This window comes from Etheostoma cragini, chromosome 10 (genome assembly GCF_013103735.1).
Source record: "Etheostoma cragini isolate CJK2018 chromosome 10, CSU_Ecrag_1.0, whole genome shotgun sequence".
In the NCBI taxonomy this organism is placed as follows: Eukaryota; Metazoa; Chordata; class Actinopteri; order Perciformes; family Percidae; genus Etheostoma; species Etheostoma cragini.
In genome coordinates, this window is record NC_048416.1 from 876992 (window position 1) to 892587 (window position 15596).

Below are 15596 nucleotides of genomic sequence, written 5' to 3' on the forward strand. Positions count from 1 at the left end.
GTGATTGCGTCCGTACGCCTGATGAGTCACAGTTAACCCAGTCACACAGCTGTGTGACTCCCAGCGCACTGATCCATAAAGTGTGCCACGACAACGTTGTCCTCTCCTCACTCTCCTCTTCCTTTCCCCCTCCCTCACAAACCGCTAATGAAGTGAATCACAACTGTTTTTCCCCCGATCCCTTTACCCCAACAGCTGATGGTGAGCGATTGCATCCACAATACTCTTTTAATTAGTATAGAGAATAAATTGGTTGAGCATGCCTTTTTCCTTAATTGCTTTTTCCTCAGTTTGGATTTAATTGGGCTGCAGCACTGTTTATTGATCTCCTTTGATGTGCTTTAATTTGGATAATTTTATATATTTATTTTGGAAGTGACGAGTCGGTTTGTCTTGAGGGGGCGAGTGTTAGGCGGCGGAGCCGGTGCTGCAGCAGACTGCAGCAGATTCAGGGAGCCTGGGGTCCAGCGTGTGATGGCAACTAGGTAGGGAGATGATCAAACCCAGAAGGCAGCGAAGGAGCTCCACTACAGCCTGAGAGGCCTCGAGTGAACAGCTCTTTGATCTCCCATCAACACCTCATGAATGCCAATGCGGAGCAGTAGAGCCTTCTGAGCCAGCTTTGACAGGCCTGCAGGCCGCTACATATTCCTTCCAGCAGCTAGTTTGTACTTTGTGTCTGATTCATGCTGCGTCATCTCTCCCCCTCCTGCCTGCCACAACAAAGACCAATTTTCTGCCTCTGCCTCCGTAGTTTCATAATTAGTGTGCTTCTCTGTGTGTGATTGTGGGTTTGTTTGCTAGATATGCGTGCGTGTGTGTGCTTGTGGGAGCAGTTGTTTGTGTGAATGTTCTTCATTGGCGGCTTTTACTTCTATTACTCCCCACACTCCACCTATGTAACACCACTTTCTCCCTCGCAGGGGGTAACTTCACCCTGGCCGAGCTGGGAGTATGCGAGCCGCCTCCCCCTCCGCGCCCCGCTGCCGTTCCCTACTGTCCCGACCTGGGCCTCCTCCAGAGGGGGTACTCCCTGAGCGCTGGCTCTGATGCTGACTCGGACCCCGAGGGGCCGCTGTCTCCAGAGCGAGCCATCCAGCTGTGGGCCGGACAAGGGAGGGTAAAGTCCCGGCGCAGCTCAGGAGTGTCCAGTCGCGAGAACTCCGCCCTCACCCTCACCGACTCGGAGAATGACAACAAGTCTGACGACGAGTCAGGTAGGACAAAGGACTCTTGAAAGATGTGTATATCAAAATACAAACCCATTGATTTGAAAAAAGTGAGGAAGGGGGTGAGTAAGACTTAAGAGAGTGCAAAAAAATCGGGGGGGGGGGGGTTGCGTCAGAAGGGTATTCAATGTTTAAATTGGGCCTTGAGCGAGTAAGTGTATCTTACACAAGTTTGTCTAATGTCTATCTTTAGAGCACCTCTCAGACAGACAGACATTATATGAATTGCATGTGAGTCTATTTCTGACCTGAAGATCAGTGGTTGGACCCCTGACCCCCACCCCCCACCCCCCACGTGATGTTCCCAGAGGGGAATCTCCATCCTCTGGCAACTTTGTTTATTGCCAACTTCCCCATTTCCTTTTTAATCCTGACGCCGTCGTAAACCTGCGCTGCAGCTTCGCCGAGGTGTCAATGGAGGTTAATGAAAAGTGGATGGAAGGAAAAGCAACAGTCTAATTAATTGAATTCTCGGCGGAAAAAAACTTATCAGCTGTGGATCAACCTCCGTTGGACTGGGGACCTCCGAATCAGAAACAACTCCTGTCGACTGATCAAACTACTCAACACCTATTAAACACATCAAGGAACACCTTCCCTGAGACCCGCCTCCCACCCCACTTCCCGATAATTGCTTTGTGGTTAATTACCGAGCTAATCTCGCTGCCGCAGATATCAGCCGCCGCTCTCCCTCTCTCTGTCTCAGGGCCAGGAGAACGCCATTGAGCGCTCTGTCGCCCACATTTCCAGACCTTGTAAAATTAGCTTCTTAATCCTATATTGTGATAATCGTTTGGCTGCAGTATGAGATCAAAAGATGTTGTTGTGGTTTTTCAGCTTCCAAAAAGAGAGTTTATCCAGTGATATTTCATCATGGATAGTGTTGTGCTCCTGCGGGGTAGAAACATTCACTTGTCTGGTCATTCATGTTGATGATTATGTACAACATGTGTCAATACAATTGAATGCATAATCTTGCCTTCTACTGTGTATTAGAGCGTCCGGGGGAACCACCGACTCGCATCTTTCAGCTCCTCTCATGGTCTCACAGAGTGGAGATCTAGATCAGTCGTCTGCATTGCTGTCTCTGGCAGCCTGAAAACATTAGAGGCAGTGTGGCAGCCAGATAAAAGGACCAGCTGTGCGCATGTGTCTGATCAAGTCAATTCGTTAGTTATTTAGCTGCTCTGAAAGAGGAAATGTCGCCCTTCGCTCCTCCAAACAGAACATCTGATGCTGAAGGCACGTCACACCTCAAAGCACCCAGAGGAATGATCTCTCTTCCACCAGATCCAACCAGCCCGTGCGCCCCCGAGCAGTGTGGCTGCTGAATTTGCAAATGTGTGCGTCTGTCATTGTCTTTCTATATGCTGTACTGTCTTTCTACGGGTGTAAGAGTATGAGCCTAAACCCTGCATGTGTGTGCAGGAGTGTGAAACCGGAGCAACAGGAGTGTCAAAACAGCAGGAAGAGGATCTGAGGATCTAATAATAGAGATTGACTGAAGCAGACAGAGAAACAACATCATAAACACATGCTAACAAATCAAAAAGACGGTGACGTGCTAAAACACCAAACAACACGCGGCACCACTCTCATCTCGCCGCGTCTCTAACAAGCTTCAGAAGTCTCACCTCCGCTTGCTTCTCCTCCTCCTACTCCTCTTCATCTACCTCCTCTCCTGCCTTTCGTCTTCATCTTTCAAGCTTCTTCTTCTGTCTTCTCTTAGCTCATGCTGCGCCTCTCACCATCTCTCGTTATGCTCCTGTCAGTACAGCTCGCCAGCGTGACTGACAGGTGTCGGTGTAAGGGTTCCCCTCCAGGGCAGGGGCGTACATGTGGATGAATGTGTGCACGTGACCTATTGCAGATTTCACTACCAAAATAGAAAGCCCAGAGAAATGGTGACAGATATCACGAACCTCAGGGAAAGTACTATTTGTCTTTGCAAGCCTGAGTGCATGCTAGTTTTTAAGTCAGCAGGGCAACTGACTGCAGAGTAATTGCTGGATAAAGTCACAGCCATTTCTTTAAAAATAACAACGAATAAACCACAAATTAACTCTAAGAGCTACAAATTAGTGAGACTTTCTTCCCATTTTTCAGGTAGCCCAACTTTATGTTCTATTTTTAAATGTTTGATTCTAAAGGAGATGGAAAGTCTGGGAAAAAAACCAAACCAAACCTGAGTCGATAACAAATTAAAGGGTGTGATTCTTCCGATAGATAGCAGTCGTCAGTCAAGTTGCCTGGTGCCTTTGCTAGACTCAACACAATTAGCACCATATTTACACTGTTTCGCTTCATCTCTTCAACTGCTTGTTAACCGAAACATCTAATCAGCCAATCACGTGGCAGCAACTCAATACATTTAGGTCTCCAGACAAGGTCATGATGTTCAAAGCAAACATCAGAATGGGGAAGAAAGGCCGTATTGGCAAGTTTTAACCAAGGTGAGTGTAAACTTAATGAAAACATCTCACAGAACTGGCATAGAGAAGGTTAAATACTGCTGAATGTTTTTGTTGAAATATTCAAATCAAAACTGGCATTGGAACAAGCTTTTTGCACATTTGGCTTTTTCTTATACTTCTACAGTTTTACCAAACAACAAACATTTACAGACACAAGCTCTTCCAAATACATGCACTGAGCCTGAGCCGCCAGGCTAAAATCAATGTTAGGATATTAATAGGTTTTCTCTTCCAATATGGTTTTGATGTATATTTCTGTATAATTAGGCAAATGGATGCAAGACTGCATAAATAGTCAAATAATTATTGACTGTTTACCATTTCTGAATTGGAATGTGTTGATATTGCGTAACTCACCGTCTTTGTCAGTGGATGGACTCTGTGCAGTTGTCATGGCGATGGTTCATTTGTCACATGACAAAGTCTTAGAACTTCAGTCATGTTATTTTGATAGTTATAACAAGCTGTGATGAATCCTTATTTTGGACAAGTTGGGATTGTAAATGAATGATGACACAATATGAAGATATTCCCACAGCACATGTATGACTCCAGTAAATGTAGATAAACAATAATATGCACAAACATGCATGCAAACACTCAGATTGACCTTAAAAGACTGTAAATACTCTGAAAGCCCCCATAGAACAGCAGACACACAGAGGCACCTGACTGTAGTGTGCATGTGAACTCTGGCACGTGCTAAATCACTTTCTAAACTAAAACTCTGGTTATTTTTTTCATTTGTTTTTTTCATTTACTGCTAAATTCCAATTACAGACAATTATGTAAAGCCTGTTAAATTAGTTTCCTAAATGCAACTTAGGGATTTCAAAGTTTCCCTACACCCAGCTTTATTGTCAAGTATTGAATAAAGACACTTTGTTTTTATTGCCCCTTCCAGACACTATTAAAATAAAGAGACTAGCGCTGGCTTGGCAGAGCCATACAAGTTCCGTTTGCACAAGCAGCCCAGTGAGATAAACAAATGTGGGCATAGAGAGCGGGCGGCAGTGGGAGATTTCATTTTGGCAAAGTGGAGGAAGAGATTTACTGTCACACTGCGCACTGCCTCGTAAAACGTCCGTCTGGAAACACAGGCCGGAGAATAGGAGCGCTTGTAAATTCCCCCAGCAGTGCCTGGTGACTGCATCCAAACTGCATTGATCAGAAGGGAGAATGATTAAAACATGCATTAGATGAAATAAGATTAGGCTTCGACATTGATTTAAACCTAAAGCCGGACTTTATGGCCACAATCCATAGTCCAGTGCTTTACGTGTGTGTGTGTGTGTGTGTGTGTGTGTGTGTGTGTGTCTAATTAAAGAGCAGCCTACGAGCAGAAACTAATTCAACTTCAGCATTGTTTTCCGTTAATACATTTTGGCTTTACTCATAATACCAACTTTATGAACACAGACGCCCGCTGGCCGCTCACTCCACAGTCGAGGCCCCGCCCAATCACACATGCATGCTGATCAGCTGCTTTTAGGCCATATCCCTCTCCTCCTTTCTTCCCTGGCTCAATCTCTCCATTTGGCCGACAGGATAATAAATCATGGGGTAGTATTGTGACGTTTGTGACAGGATGTATTAATCTCGTAATTAGAGAATGAAAAGGTGGCGCTAAATTTAGTCTGGCCTTTCTGTCTAGCCCTGCCCCCATGTCCGTGCATATGCAATTGCCTGGTTTCACTCAACGTTATTTTTTTTTTATCTTAGAAGCTGTTTTATATTGCTTAAACTTTATTTCAATTCTCTTTTTTGACAAAGCAGAATAACTTTTCAAGATGTCCCTTAAAACATCTGCAGTCAGAAGTTTTTTTGTTGTTTTTTTGGTAGCTTGAGCTGTAATTAAGCTGTGTTGGGCAAAGTGATTCCTGATTAACTAATCAAATCTGCTAGTATAGGTGGCAGAGTGCCTGCACCCACGCTATCCTCTTTATTCTTCTTTAATGTACCACACCAATCCCCCCATAAATCAAACCAAATCAATCACGTTCAAGTCGGCTGATGCGTTGTTACTTTCGGAATATTTCAAGCGCTCAAAGGATTGTCTTGCAATCAAGGTAAATTAAGATAATGTTTAATCATGATCATTTTGAATTTTGAATAAAAAGTGCTGTATACTTTGGATACATATTGTAATTATATGTCACCCAGTGCTTGTAAGAGCCTTTTCTTTCCACCTCAGCACTCTCAGCACCAGTAACTCGGCCCATGCATTTCCTGTCTATCAAATTCAAGCAACACTTATAGAGTTGGACTGGTGGGGTCCCCTAAGAGCACTGCTGTCCCCTCAGGGTCTCTGTTAGTGTGTGTGAGTAAAAAACTGAGAGTGAGAGCTTGTGTGTGCGTGTGCGTGTGTGTTAGGAAGGTTGGGGGCATTAGCCTCTGATTGAGTTTTCAGAGAGCAACGTGGGGTGTGAAAGGCTCGACAATGGTCTAACAGAATTAGTCGCTTGTGATGAATGGTGTGTGAGAGCAGCACTGACAGCTCGCTTTTACAAACAGGCGCGCCTGTGAGTGTCTGTGTGTGTGTGTGTGTGTGTGTGTGTGTGTGTGTGTGTGTGTGTGTGTGTGTGTGTGCGTGCGTGCGTGCATGTGTGCATGTACGCCTCCATACTTCACCCACTGGTTCAAGGACTTTTTGTCCATGCAGTGAGAGATACGCATGCTGGAATGAGAGAAAGTAGTGGTGGACACATACACTTGTATCAGTAAGTGTCAGTCTTTGGGTTAAACCCAGGGTTTGAAAAATGCCCCACAGTTAGGATCAATAAAGATTGATCTTTTCAACATACTGAACGCAGCGCTGCACAAACGCCGCAATGAATAAAAACATAAACATTCACAACTCTCATCTCTGACTCCGTAAATATGTTTTGGGACCAGATAATGAAGAACATACATACACAAAGAGACAAACATGCACAGGAAGGCAGACACGCACACGCATGCACACACAGAGCAGTGTTTAATAAAAGCCCTAGGATATTGATCACAGTACATGGACTCTAACTCACATTAAAGGAAGGGAGCAGATAAGAGAAGAAGAAAAAGAGGAAACATAAACGATGAATAAATAGTAAAGGAGAAATGAATCTGACAATGAAAAAAGGTTATTGTGTGATCTTGGTGTGAGGAGGCACCATACTAACAGTACTATTATCAGGTAAAAGAGAGGCACAGAAGCCGTGGAATATCATTGGCGTAGGATTTGTAACCTGCTGACGACTATGCTGCCGCCCTAATAGGGAATTTAGTTAGCCGTAATGGCCTCTCATGCCATCTTCAAACCTGCCAGAGAAAGAGAGGGGAAAGAGAGAGGGAGAGAATGAGCACTGAGAGCAAATTGTGAATTCTCCAGCCAATTATGAGTGATCATATTTTCCTCTGCATGCTGCTGAAACTACTTTTATAGTTTAATGGGCAGCGCTCTGCTTCCTAATGAAGGCTGGAGGTATCAGATTGAGATGAAGAATGAAGAAAAAAGTAGACAACGGGGGGGCCGGAGGCCGCACTCACTTTGGTTTTGTTTATTTTTACAACCATATCCACGATGTATGCGTTTTACTTGTGTTTGTACAGTTTTGCGTGGACTCTCAAACTCATGCTTTCTTTCTTTATTTGTCGTAACCCTTTTTTTGTTTGTTTCTCTTCTCCTGCTTTTTCTTTCTTTGCTCAATTCCCTCTCCTCCAGCTTACCTAGATGATGGGGAGGATGAGGATCCATTTGGGGACTATGTAATCAGTAAGTCTCGTCTGACTGTAGCCTCTGTTAGATTACTCGGCCCACCTTAGCCCCGTCTGCTTGGATGTGATTGTGTTTGATGTGCTTCCCTTTGCCGTATTTGTCTGTGTGTAGCTATAAGTTATGTGTATGGTTTTTTTCATGAAAGAGGCTGTTGCACACGATGCAATAGTTTCTAACTGGGCTCCAGCTGAGATCGCAACATTATCTTTCTTTTGGAAAGTGTGATTGCCCATATTACTGTAATTGTTGTAATGATACATTACATTTTCTGCAGTCCATTGTTAAAAGTTGTCATGATGTTGGCGTAACATAGGAAGGAAAGAAAGAACAGTCAAATAATTGCATTACTCTCGTTTTTCATCTGATACAAGCCAGCCATTGTTCTTCTTCACATGCCTCATCTATATTTACGACCTCCTTTCATTATGATCTCCTGTTCATTAGCACACGTCCAACTGGTTAATCTCTTTGCACTTGATCGGAGAAAATTTCCCAGAGGGTGCGTTTTTTTCTTCTTCTCTCTCCTCCACTACCGGAAACTCAGACGCTCTTACCCGTTTCTCTGAGATTGTTTGTCTCTATGAGCGTGAATTAGTGTTAATGTTTGTGTTATTGGGCTGTGGAGTTTTCATCTGTTTTCATTAGTAGAATCAGAGTTGGTGTGTGTAGCCGAATACTCCGATCTCTTGTTTGGTGCATATGCACAGACAACTGTCAGAGTCCCCCACCCACCCCCTGCAGGCGTAGGGAGGCAACCCTCTCCTCCACCGGGGTAAACTCCAAGGTAGCGGCACTCAGCCGGGGGCTTGTGAGTATCCCCACACCCGCCAAGCGCCTCACACCCTTGGCAACTCTGGAGTAGAGAGAGAGTCCCCTTTCCAGAAGTAAGGGTCCAGAACCGAGACTCCAGCTCCTTCCCCCACAGAGAGGTGACATTCCACGTCCCCAGAACCATCCTCTGCCACCTGGGTCTGGACCATCGAGGCCCTTGACCTTCACTTCCACCGTGTGGCAGCGCCCCCGCCCCCAGCGGTTCCTCCCACAGGTGGTGGGCCCATGGGGTGGAGCGGGAGGTGCCACGTTGCGTTTTTGGGCTGTGCCCGGTCGGGCTCCGTGGTAAACCTGGCCACCAGGTGCTCGCAGACAGGCCCTCCAGGCCTGGTTCAAGGCAAGGGCCCCGGGCTTCCTCCGGGCAGGCGTCACCTCTCTTCAGCTTTTAGACCAATCTTTGTCTGGCCCCCCACCTGAGACCACTTTGCCATGGGATACCCTACCAGGAGAACCAGGGTCTAGGTTCACAGGGACACACAAACCTCTTCACCACTATAAGGTGATGGTCCCTGGAGATCCATCTGGGATCATGTACAGCTAAAACTTCTTTGAGCACAAAGAAAGAGGTGAATTTAAGTGATACAGAGCACCGGGACACCCATTCACATTAGGTGAACTCCCAGAAACACATACACACACACACAGATAAACTGCTTCATATGTGTTGTAACCTACAAATGAACAGTATATGAACTGTGAGAAATTGCTGTTAATATAAATTCAGACTTTGTTCTGGTGGTTAAATTAGAATGAGGCAAAGTTATCACGCTAGATATTTACTGATGTTAATTTCCCTCTATGCATTATTTTATTACTTTGTGTCTGTGGAAACACATCAGAATCTACTTTTTGCTGTTCAGTTGCCTTGGTTTCCAGTCTGTAAATATTCACAACCTCTTTGGAAATGAAAATCTTCACATATATTGTATTTACCATACAGCATATACTATACAGTGGGGTCTGGGAAAGGACAACTTCCAACCTATATTTTCATGCATTTCCTTTAATACATAAAGTTATTTTAGAGAAAGCCTTTGCTGGACACTCGTTTCTGAAAATGTTTAAGATACGACAAAGCTGACACTTAAATCACTAATACTGGTATAGAAGATACAGGGATATCAATTTCCAAAGCTGTAAATTTAGAAACTCTCATCCTCCAACCTGCACCCCTTCTGTAATTATTAAAGCAGTATTTCATTTTTGGTACATTTGAACTTTTTAGCTCTTCAGCAGCATTCCAGTTCCACCAAGAGCTACCTTGGCTGACACTGCAGACTTTCTAAATTTATTTCTATGCTTTATTCCCAAACTGAAATTAGGAATACTAAATTATAAAAGAAGTGAGGTCCAGCATACACAATGAAAACCCTAATTTTAGGAATTTAAAATTAGAAAGAAATGTATACTTTTTCATCTAAAGCTAAACCGACTATCCTTTATCATGTTTCTCAAAATGACAGCATTTACCAAAGAGTGTGATCCAACAATTACTGAGCTAGCAGCCAGGTCATACATTCAACCAGAAGTCTGAGACACTTGTCACCTGTCCAAAGAATGATTTACAACCCACCAGTGACTGTATAGGACATCAGGCTACACCGTCATCCATCTTCTGAACTGGCAGATAGGCAATAGTGGTGCTTGCTATACATTGGGGCATCGCTGCTACATCACCTGCCTCTTACCTATTCATTTACTGGTTCCACCAACAAACACATACATGTTTTTGGGGAGACCTCTAGCTCTTCCAGGCGCCCCATGTAGACGGAGTCCTGGGTGCAGTGCGGGTTCAATACCACCCCTTTGCTGTGTATCCTCCCCTCCCCTTTCCTTTCCTAACGATCAGCACAGTAAAAATCCAAAAATAATCTTAATAATGCTTTTACTTGTATGTTTGCTTCTAGTTTGTCTATGCGTTTTTTTCTTTTTTAGACATCTCTTTGTGAAATGGCGTTTGTTACAGTGATGGGAACCTTTGTGTAGCCACACATGGCTCTAATGATAGCAGTGTTGCCGATAGCCGTTAGAGTTTGCTCCAGACTATCTATGTCCTCCTCATGATGAATAAAACAGCGTTGGTGATCTTCTGACTTTTTGAGTTTAGTGCTAATTACTGGAGCACATGTTAACACTGTAACACACTGAACCTAAACAGTGTCCATGGTAACTGTTAACCCTGTGATTTATCATTGTGAGCATGTTAGCATGCTGATGTTTGCATTTGGCCCAAAGCACTGTGCACAGCACTGTTTAAACATAAGGTGGTACCAGTTACCTAGTGATACAAATTACAAGATACTTTCAATCCTCTGGTTGGAAATATAGCAGAAAGCTGGCAACTTGTTAGACATGAAAAGAAGAGCAACACAATATGTTAAACCAACCAAACCAAACCAAACTAACATAGTGTTAAAAAAGAAACGGTATCGTGTATTTTTACTACTTTATTCTGCTCTCAGACATCAGTGTATGTGACTATTTTGTTTTTGCACTCTAAGAGGAAGCATCAGCAATACATAAAGTTAAGTATTGTGAATAAAAAAAAGGAGTTTGTACCCCAACACACTAGATACACTGATGCCAGTATGTATAGATGCTGTGAGGCCCCTTGAGCTGTAATGGAGAACCTTATTCATCTGTACATATACTGTCTGGATAGGAGGATGTGCCTTTTTTAATTCTGTATGGATTTCTTTTGTACACTATTCTTCTATTTAAAGTGTCAAACTTGTATCAAGTGTTTATTAGTATTTTAAATCCAGTAAGGAAGCTGAGAATGTGAGTTGATTTAATATGTTCATATTAATTAACCTGTGAGTATTAACCTCCACACCCCGGCAGGGTCTTTGGCATGTCCATCATTAAAAACTCAAACTGCCAAAAAGTTTTCAATTGATGGCATGAGGCAGCCATTAATAATATTTCACTGAATTTGTGTTTGATACAGCCAGATTGAACTGCTGGGACCAGCAACTACCAGTTGTTAGAGTGATCGCATCAAACAGTACAGTGAAAAGGGATTTACCTAGCTTTGAAGATATTTAAGGGGGAAACGTGCCGTTCAGGTGGTCATGTGAGGTCTAAGTGTCTCACAGCAAACGTTTGAGCTGGAGATTAATTAGATGGGACTGATCGGCCGGTGTGCTGAGGTATGTGGAGACGTCAAGTTTTCTGTCCATGTTTTGCATGGCAACAAAGCACAGTGTGACAGAGGTAACAGTCGGGACTCTGCTGACGGATCACAAACTGAATTTATTGTTCGGAAGTTAGCAGCCATAGTGTCCCAGAGAAGAATCCTGTGGGACAAGTAGTAAAAAACAATAAAAATAAAAAAGTTCCAGCAGTAGAGGGCAATTTTTATGAGAACAAACCAGAGTGAAAAGCAGAGGGGAGCTGTGGGACACCAGATATCATTCAGAGGTTGTTTTGTGTAATTTCTTTTGAAGGAACGGTTGCAGCAGCTGTCACTTTATTGTTCCAGCATACAAATAAAAAAGAAATGAGAATCAGTATCATCATAAACAGAATGGATTCAACAGTGTAGTTAATAAACCTTCATGGTTAAAAATAGATCCCATCCAGCACCTGTTTATCCAAAAAACTCTGCTACCCTTTGCTGGCCTGTTAGCTTTTTCACTGTCTCAACATCAACATGTAGCAGCTGTGCTTCGCCTCGGCCGCTTCCAACTCCAGCAGAGTGATTATGACAGGCTGATTGGTGTTTTGTTTTCTTGGGGATGAGAAGATCAATGCGGGGCTGATAGCGAGGGCCGGGCCCGGAGCAGAGAGGAAGGATGAGAGAAAATGGGGCTGTGGCCTTGTCGCTTTCGAGTAGGAAACAGGGATCAAGAGATTTTAGGGAAGAAGTGGATGGGGTTAAAAGCAGATGATAGAAAGAGGAGGGAACAGGGAATTTGGGGGAGACTTTAGAGGATTTCAGGAGAGGATGGAAAGTGATGGGTAAAGAAAGAGGGTGGAGGAGGAGCGATTGAGAGGAAGATCCAGCTTTAACAATACAGTAGAAGAGATGGCTGAGGATTACCATTCTGTGACTATCTGCGAGCACTAGGATAATCCGTGGTGTCCTGCAGAGCGCTGCGGGGAGCCCCCCACTGCAATGGGGGGTGAGGCCTCCCGCCAAACCTGCCACTGTATGTGTTAGTGTGTGCATGTGTGTGTGCTACTCATGTGTCCTCTCAGTCTAGGTGTGGCAGGTGGAATGATGTGCTGATTCCAGCCCCCCCACCATGCTTAGCAGCTTGATAGATATGACCCATGGGTGGCAAGAGGCGAGCGTGGCACTGGTTTTTTTTTCTTCAGTGGCACGATGGCCCTCAGTCCAGCGCTAGTTTCACTCGTCACTTTTCCTCTGGGATTTAAAAGGAGAACTAAATCTGCAATCCAGCATAAAAAGTGCCCACGTTTTCCTTCCATGTGCAGTGAGGAGGAGTCCGTGGATAGCTCCTTGCAGAGTTTTAATCCGTATTGATTTGTGCTTCATGCTGTCTCATCGAATGGAGCGCTGCACCGCGGGGCAACACACAGCATGGCCAGGCATGCCGTGGCATTGCCTTGCAAGTCTCTGCTGGCCAGTGTTTGTTAATGTGAGAGAGAGATAGGAGTACCTGCTACATAGGTGCAGTTTAATAGCAACGTGCACCACTTTCACAAGAGCCAGGTCTACATAAGCAAATGCAGCACACGTGCACTCACCTGTAAAATGCCATTGTTAGGTTGTGATTAAAGGTTTACTCCTGCTATTAAAGCCCTTTTACCACATACACTCTTAATAAAGTAGCATGCTCTCTCTTACCTCGCATGAGCCTGAAGCTTAGGTTGAGCATTAAGTGGCTAATGTATATAATTAACTTTTGATGGGACACTTATTTTCTGCCTTTAACAATATTGGAGCACAACAAAGTAGTGCATGTATTAAGGGTTGCCACTAGTTAGAAATACACTGGTTGACTGGCATGACACCATTGTATTCATATAATTATCAATCCAGGCTATCGTGATGACCGTGACTGCATGTTGCCTCCTCTGAATGTCAGGTTGTGGTGGACTAGCGGGGCCAGCTCGTTAGTTTGATAAACTGATCAGAGCCGCATGTCACGCACACTAGCTGGAGACGTTGTGACAGCGTTGCATTAAACAGGTGATTTAGTTTGTATATGCAGCGAACATATAACACTTACTACCGACACTTACTAAAGACATTCAACTCCACATATTTTGTGTATCTACTTTATTTTCAAAAGAGATAATTTAGTCAAGAAAGACATTTCTTTTATTTCTAAAAGCAAAAAAAAAAAGAATTATTTACTAGAACCGATTTTTACTGGCTCAAAAGTTTGCTTGTGGAACACTACAGATCTGACTCATGTGAACAATTAAAAATATGTTCCTCTAAACAAAAACTTTGTTGGCTTTTATTTTTAAATGATCTCTTTTGGAAATAAAGTACATACCCTGTTGAGTTTACCCAGAAATCTCATGTTATGTATTCAACAGTGTTGGGGAAGTTACTTTTAAAATGTAGTGTTTACTCGTTGCTTCTTAAAAATGGAATCCGTTACTTTACTCAGTTACCCCCTATGGAAAGTAACTTTTTACATAACCCTTTACTTTTAAAAGATGGCGTCTCTGGCATCTGAACTACACTGCAGACTGGATTCTCTACTGACAGAGTGGCAGCTGATTCATTATGAACGAGTCCAGCGTTGGGTTGAATGCACACGGCAGGTCATCGGCATCACAGTGTATGTAATGTCTTCATCAACTTGTACCGGTTGTGCAGTCACAATGGTCCGTGCATTGTTGTAAACACATGCGGCCTCTTTCCTGGACATCCTTGCGTGTCCGTGTTACCGACACGACTCCACAGCGGTCCGCTGCGTGTGTGTATGTTTGAGCCCAACTCCACCGCATCCATCTGTGAGGTTGTCAGCTTTGTGTCTGCCTGGCATGCTCTGCCGTCAGACTGGCTCTGACGGCCAGTCCTCAGCGATGTAGTGGCATGTGTCACGTAGCTCACTGCTCAGAGCGCCGCCCAATGAAAAGCCACAGAGCTTACAACGCTCTCAAAACTTAGCGTTGGCTGCGTCTTGCCTGCCATGATTGCTCTGCTACCAGCCTCTGTCACAAACCGCGTGGAGCTTGTGACTATTGACTAAGAAGGCAGTGTCGCTGTCAAATCTGTCCCTGGGAAAAGTAACGTTGAAAAAGGAACTAGGTTTTGTTAAAAAAGGCTGGTATTCATGAAGCCAACCCCTTTGGCTCAGCATGGATACCAAGCGAAGGCACGGACCCTGATTAAAAGCACACTGTTCAGCAGAAACAAAATTGGCAGCACTGATGTCAATATTTCTGTTAAAACCCTTTCTTCTCCACTCAATACTTGCTTTAATAGGTTGGCTTTGTTTTGCGATGGGTCATATGGGAGAAAAAGAGAATAGATGAACAAATCTATATTAGAGTCTCTAACCTCTGATTGGGCAAGTCCTCTTGTTTTGCCACTTAATAATCGGAGCTGGCTAATCATCAGAGAAGTGTCTGACTTTCTCCTCTCCATCTCCATAACCGAGCATGGAGACAGCCCGGCTTCTCAGCTGGTCCCAAATCTCCCTTTCTCAACCGTTTGCGCGGCTAAGCCAAGTATCAGTTGCACAGGCAGTGGAGCTCAAGCCCAGGAAGTGGGAAAACATGACTTTTAAAATACTTATATGCTGTTTTTGTCTTGGCATTTTCCTGCTGTCTTGACTTTACAAATAGGCGCGTGAGAAGTGGTTTAGTCCCTCCCCCGCTCTCTCTCTCTCTCTCTCTCTCTCTCTCTCTCTCTCTTTCTTTCCGGGTTGTCACACTAAAAGCTTAGTCCACTTTATGCCATAGCATACCTGCCACACAATCAATAGTACACCCCGGTCACCTTTATACCTAATCAATCGGTCGGAGTAGACCACCCCTGCCTCTGTTCCCAGTGGTCCCTTTGCAAAGTCATAACTATTTTAGGGCAGACAGCAGCAAGTCACCGTAATCAATAAGAATGCATAAAGTGCATAGATTCCAGTGTTGGGGCAAGTCAAGGCCTTTTGAATAGATTGTTTAAACTAAAGACAATTGGTGACATACTCCATTCTGGCCACCAGGAAAAAATACACCATTACATGACATTCCAACCCATGCCTTTATGCACAGAATTAGTGAGTGTCCTATGAAGTGACACAATCACATACAGTGGGTACGGAAAGTATTCAGACCCCTTTAAATTTTTCACTCTTTGTTTCATTGCAGCCTTTTTCC

The 15596-nt window shown here is 44.0% G+C and overlaps 1 protein-coding gene across 12 annotated transcripts in view; it reads left to right on the forward strand.

The window, feature by feature from the left end:
- Nucleotides 1-15596, forward strand: part of tenm2 (teneurin transmembrane protein 2) — a 227050-nt gene that overhangs the window by 97784 nt on the left and 113670 nt on the right. For 10 of the 12 annotated variants that reach the window (XM_034884104.1, XM_034884107.1, XM_034884105.1 and 7 more), the window contains one exon: nucleotides 924-1217. In XM_034884104.1, the coding sequence (XP_034739995.1) occupies nucleotides 924-1217 (294 nt within the window). Of the gene's footprint in view, nucleotides 1-923; nucleotides 1218-7406; nucleotides 7458-15596 lie in introns of all 12 variants that reach the window. The other 2 variants (XM_034884112.1, XM_034884115.1) reach the window with 2 other exon arrangements.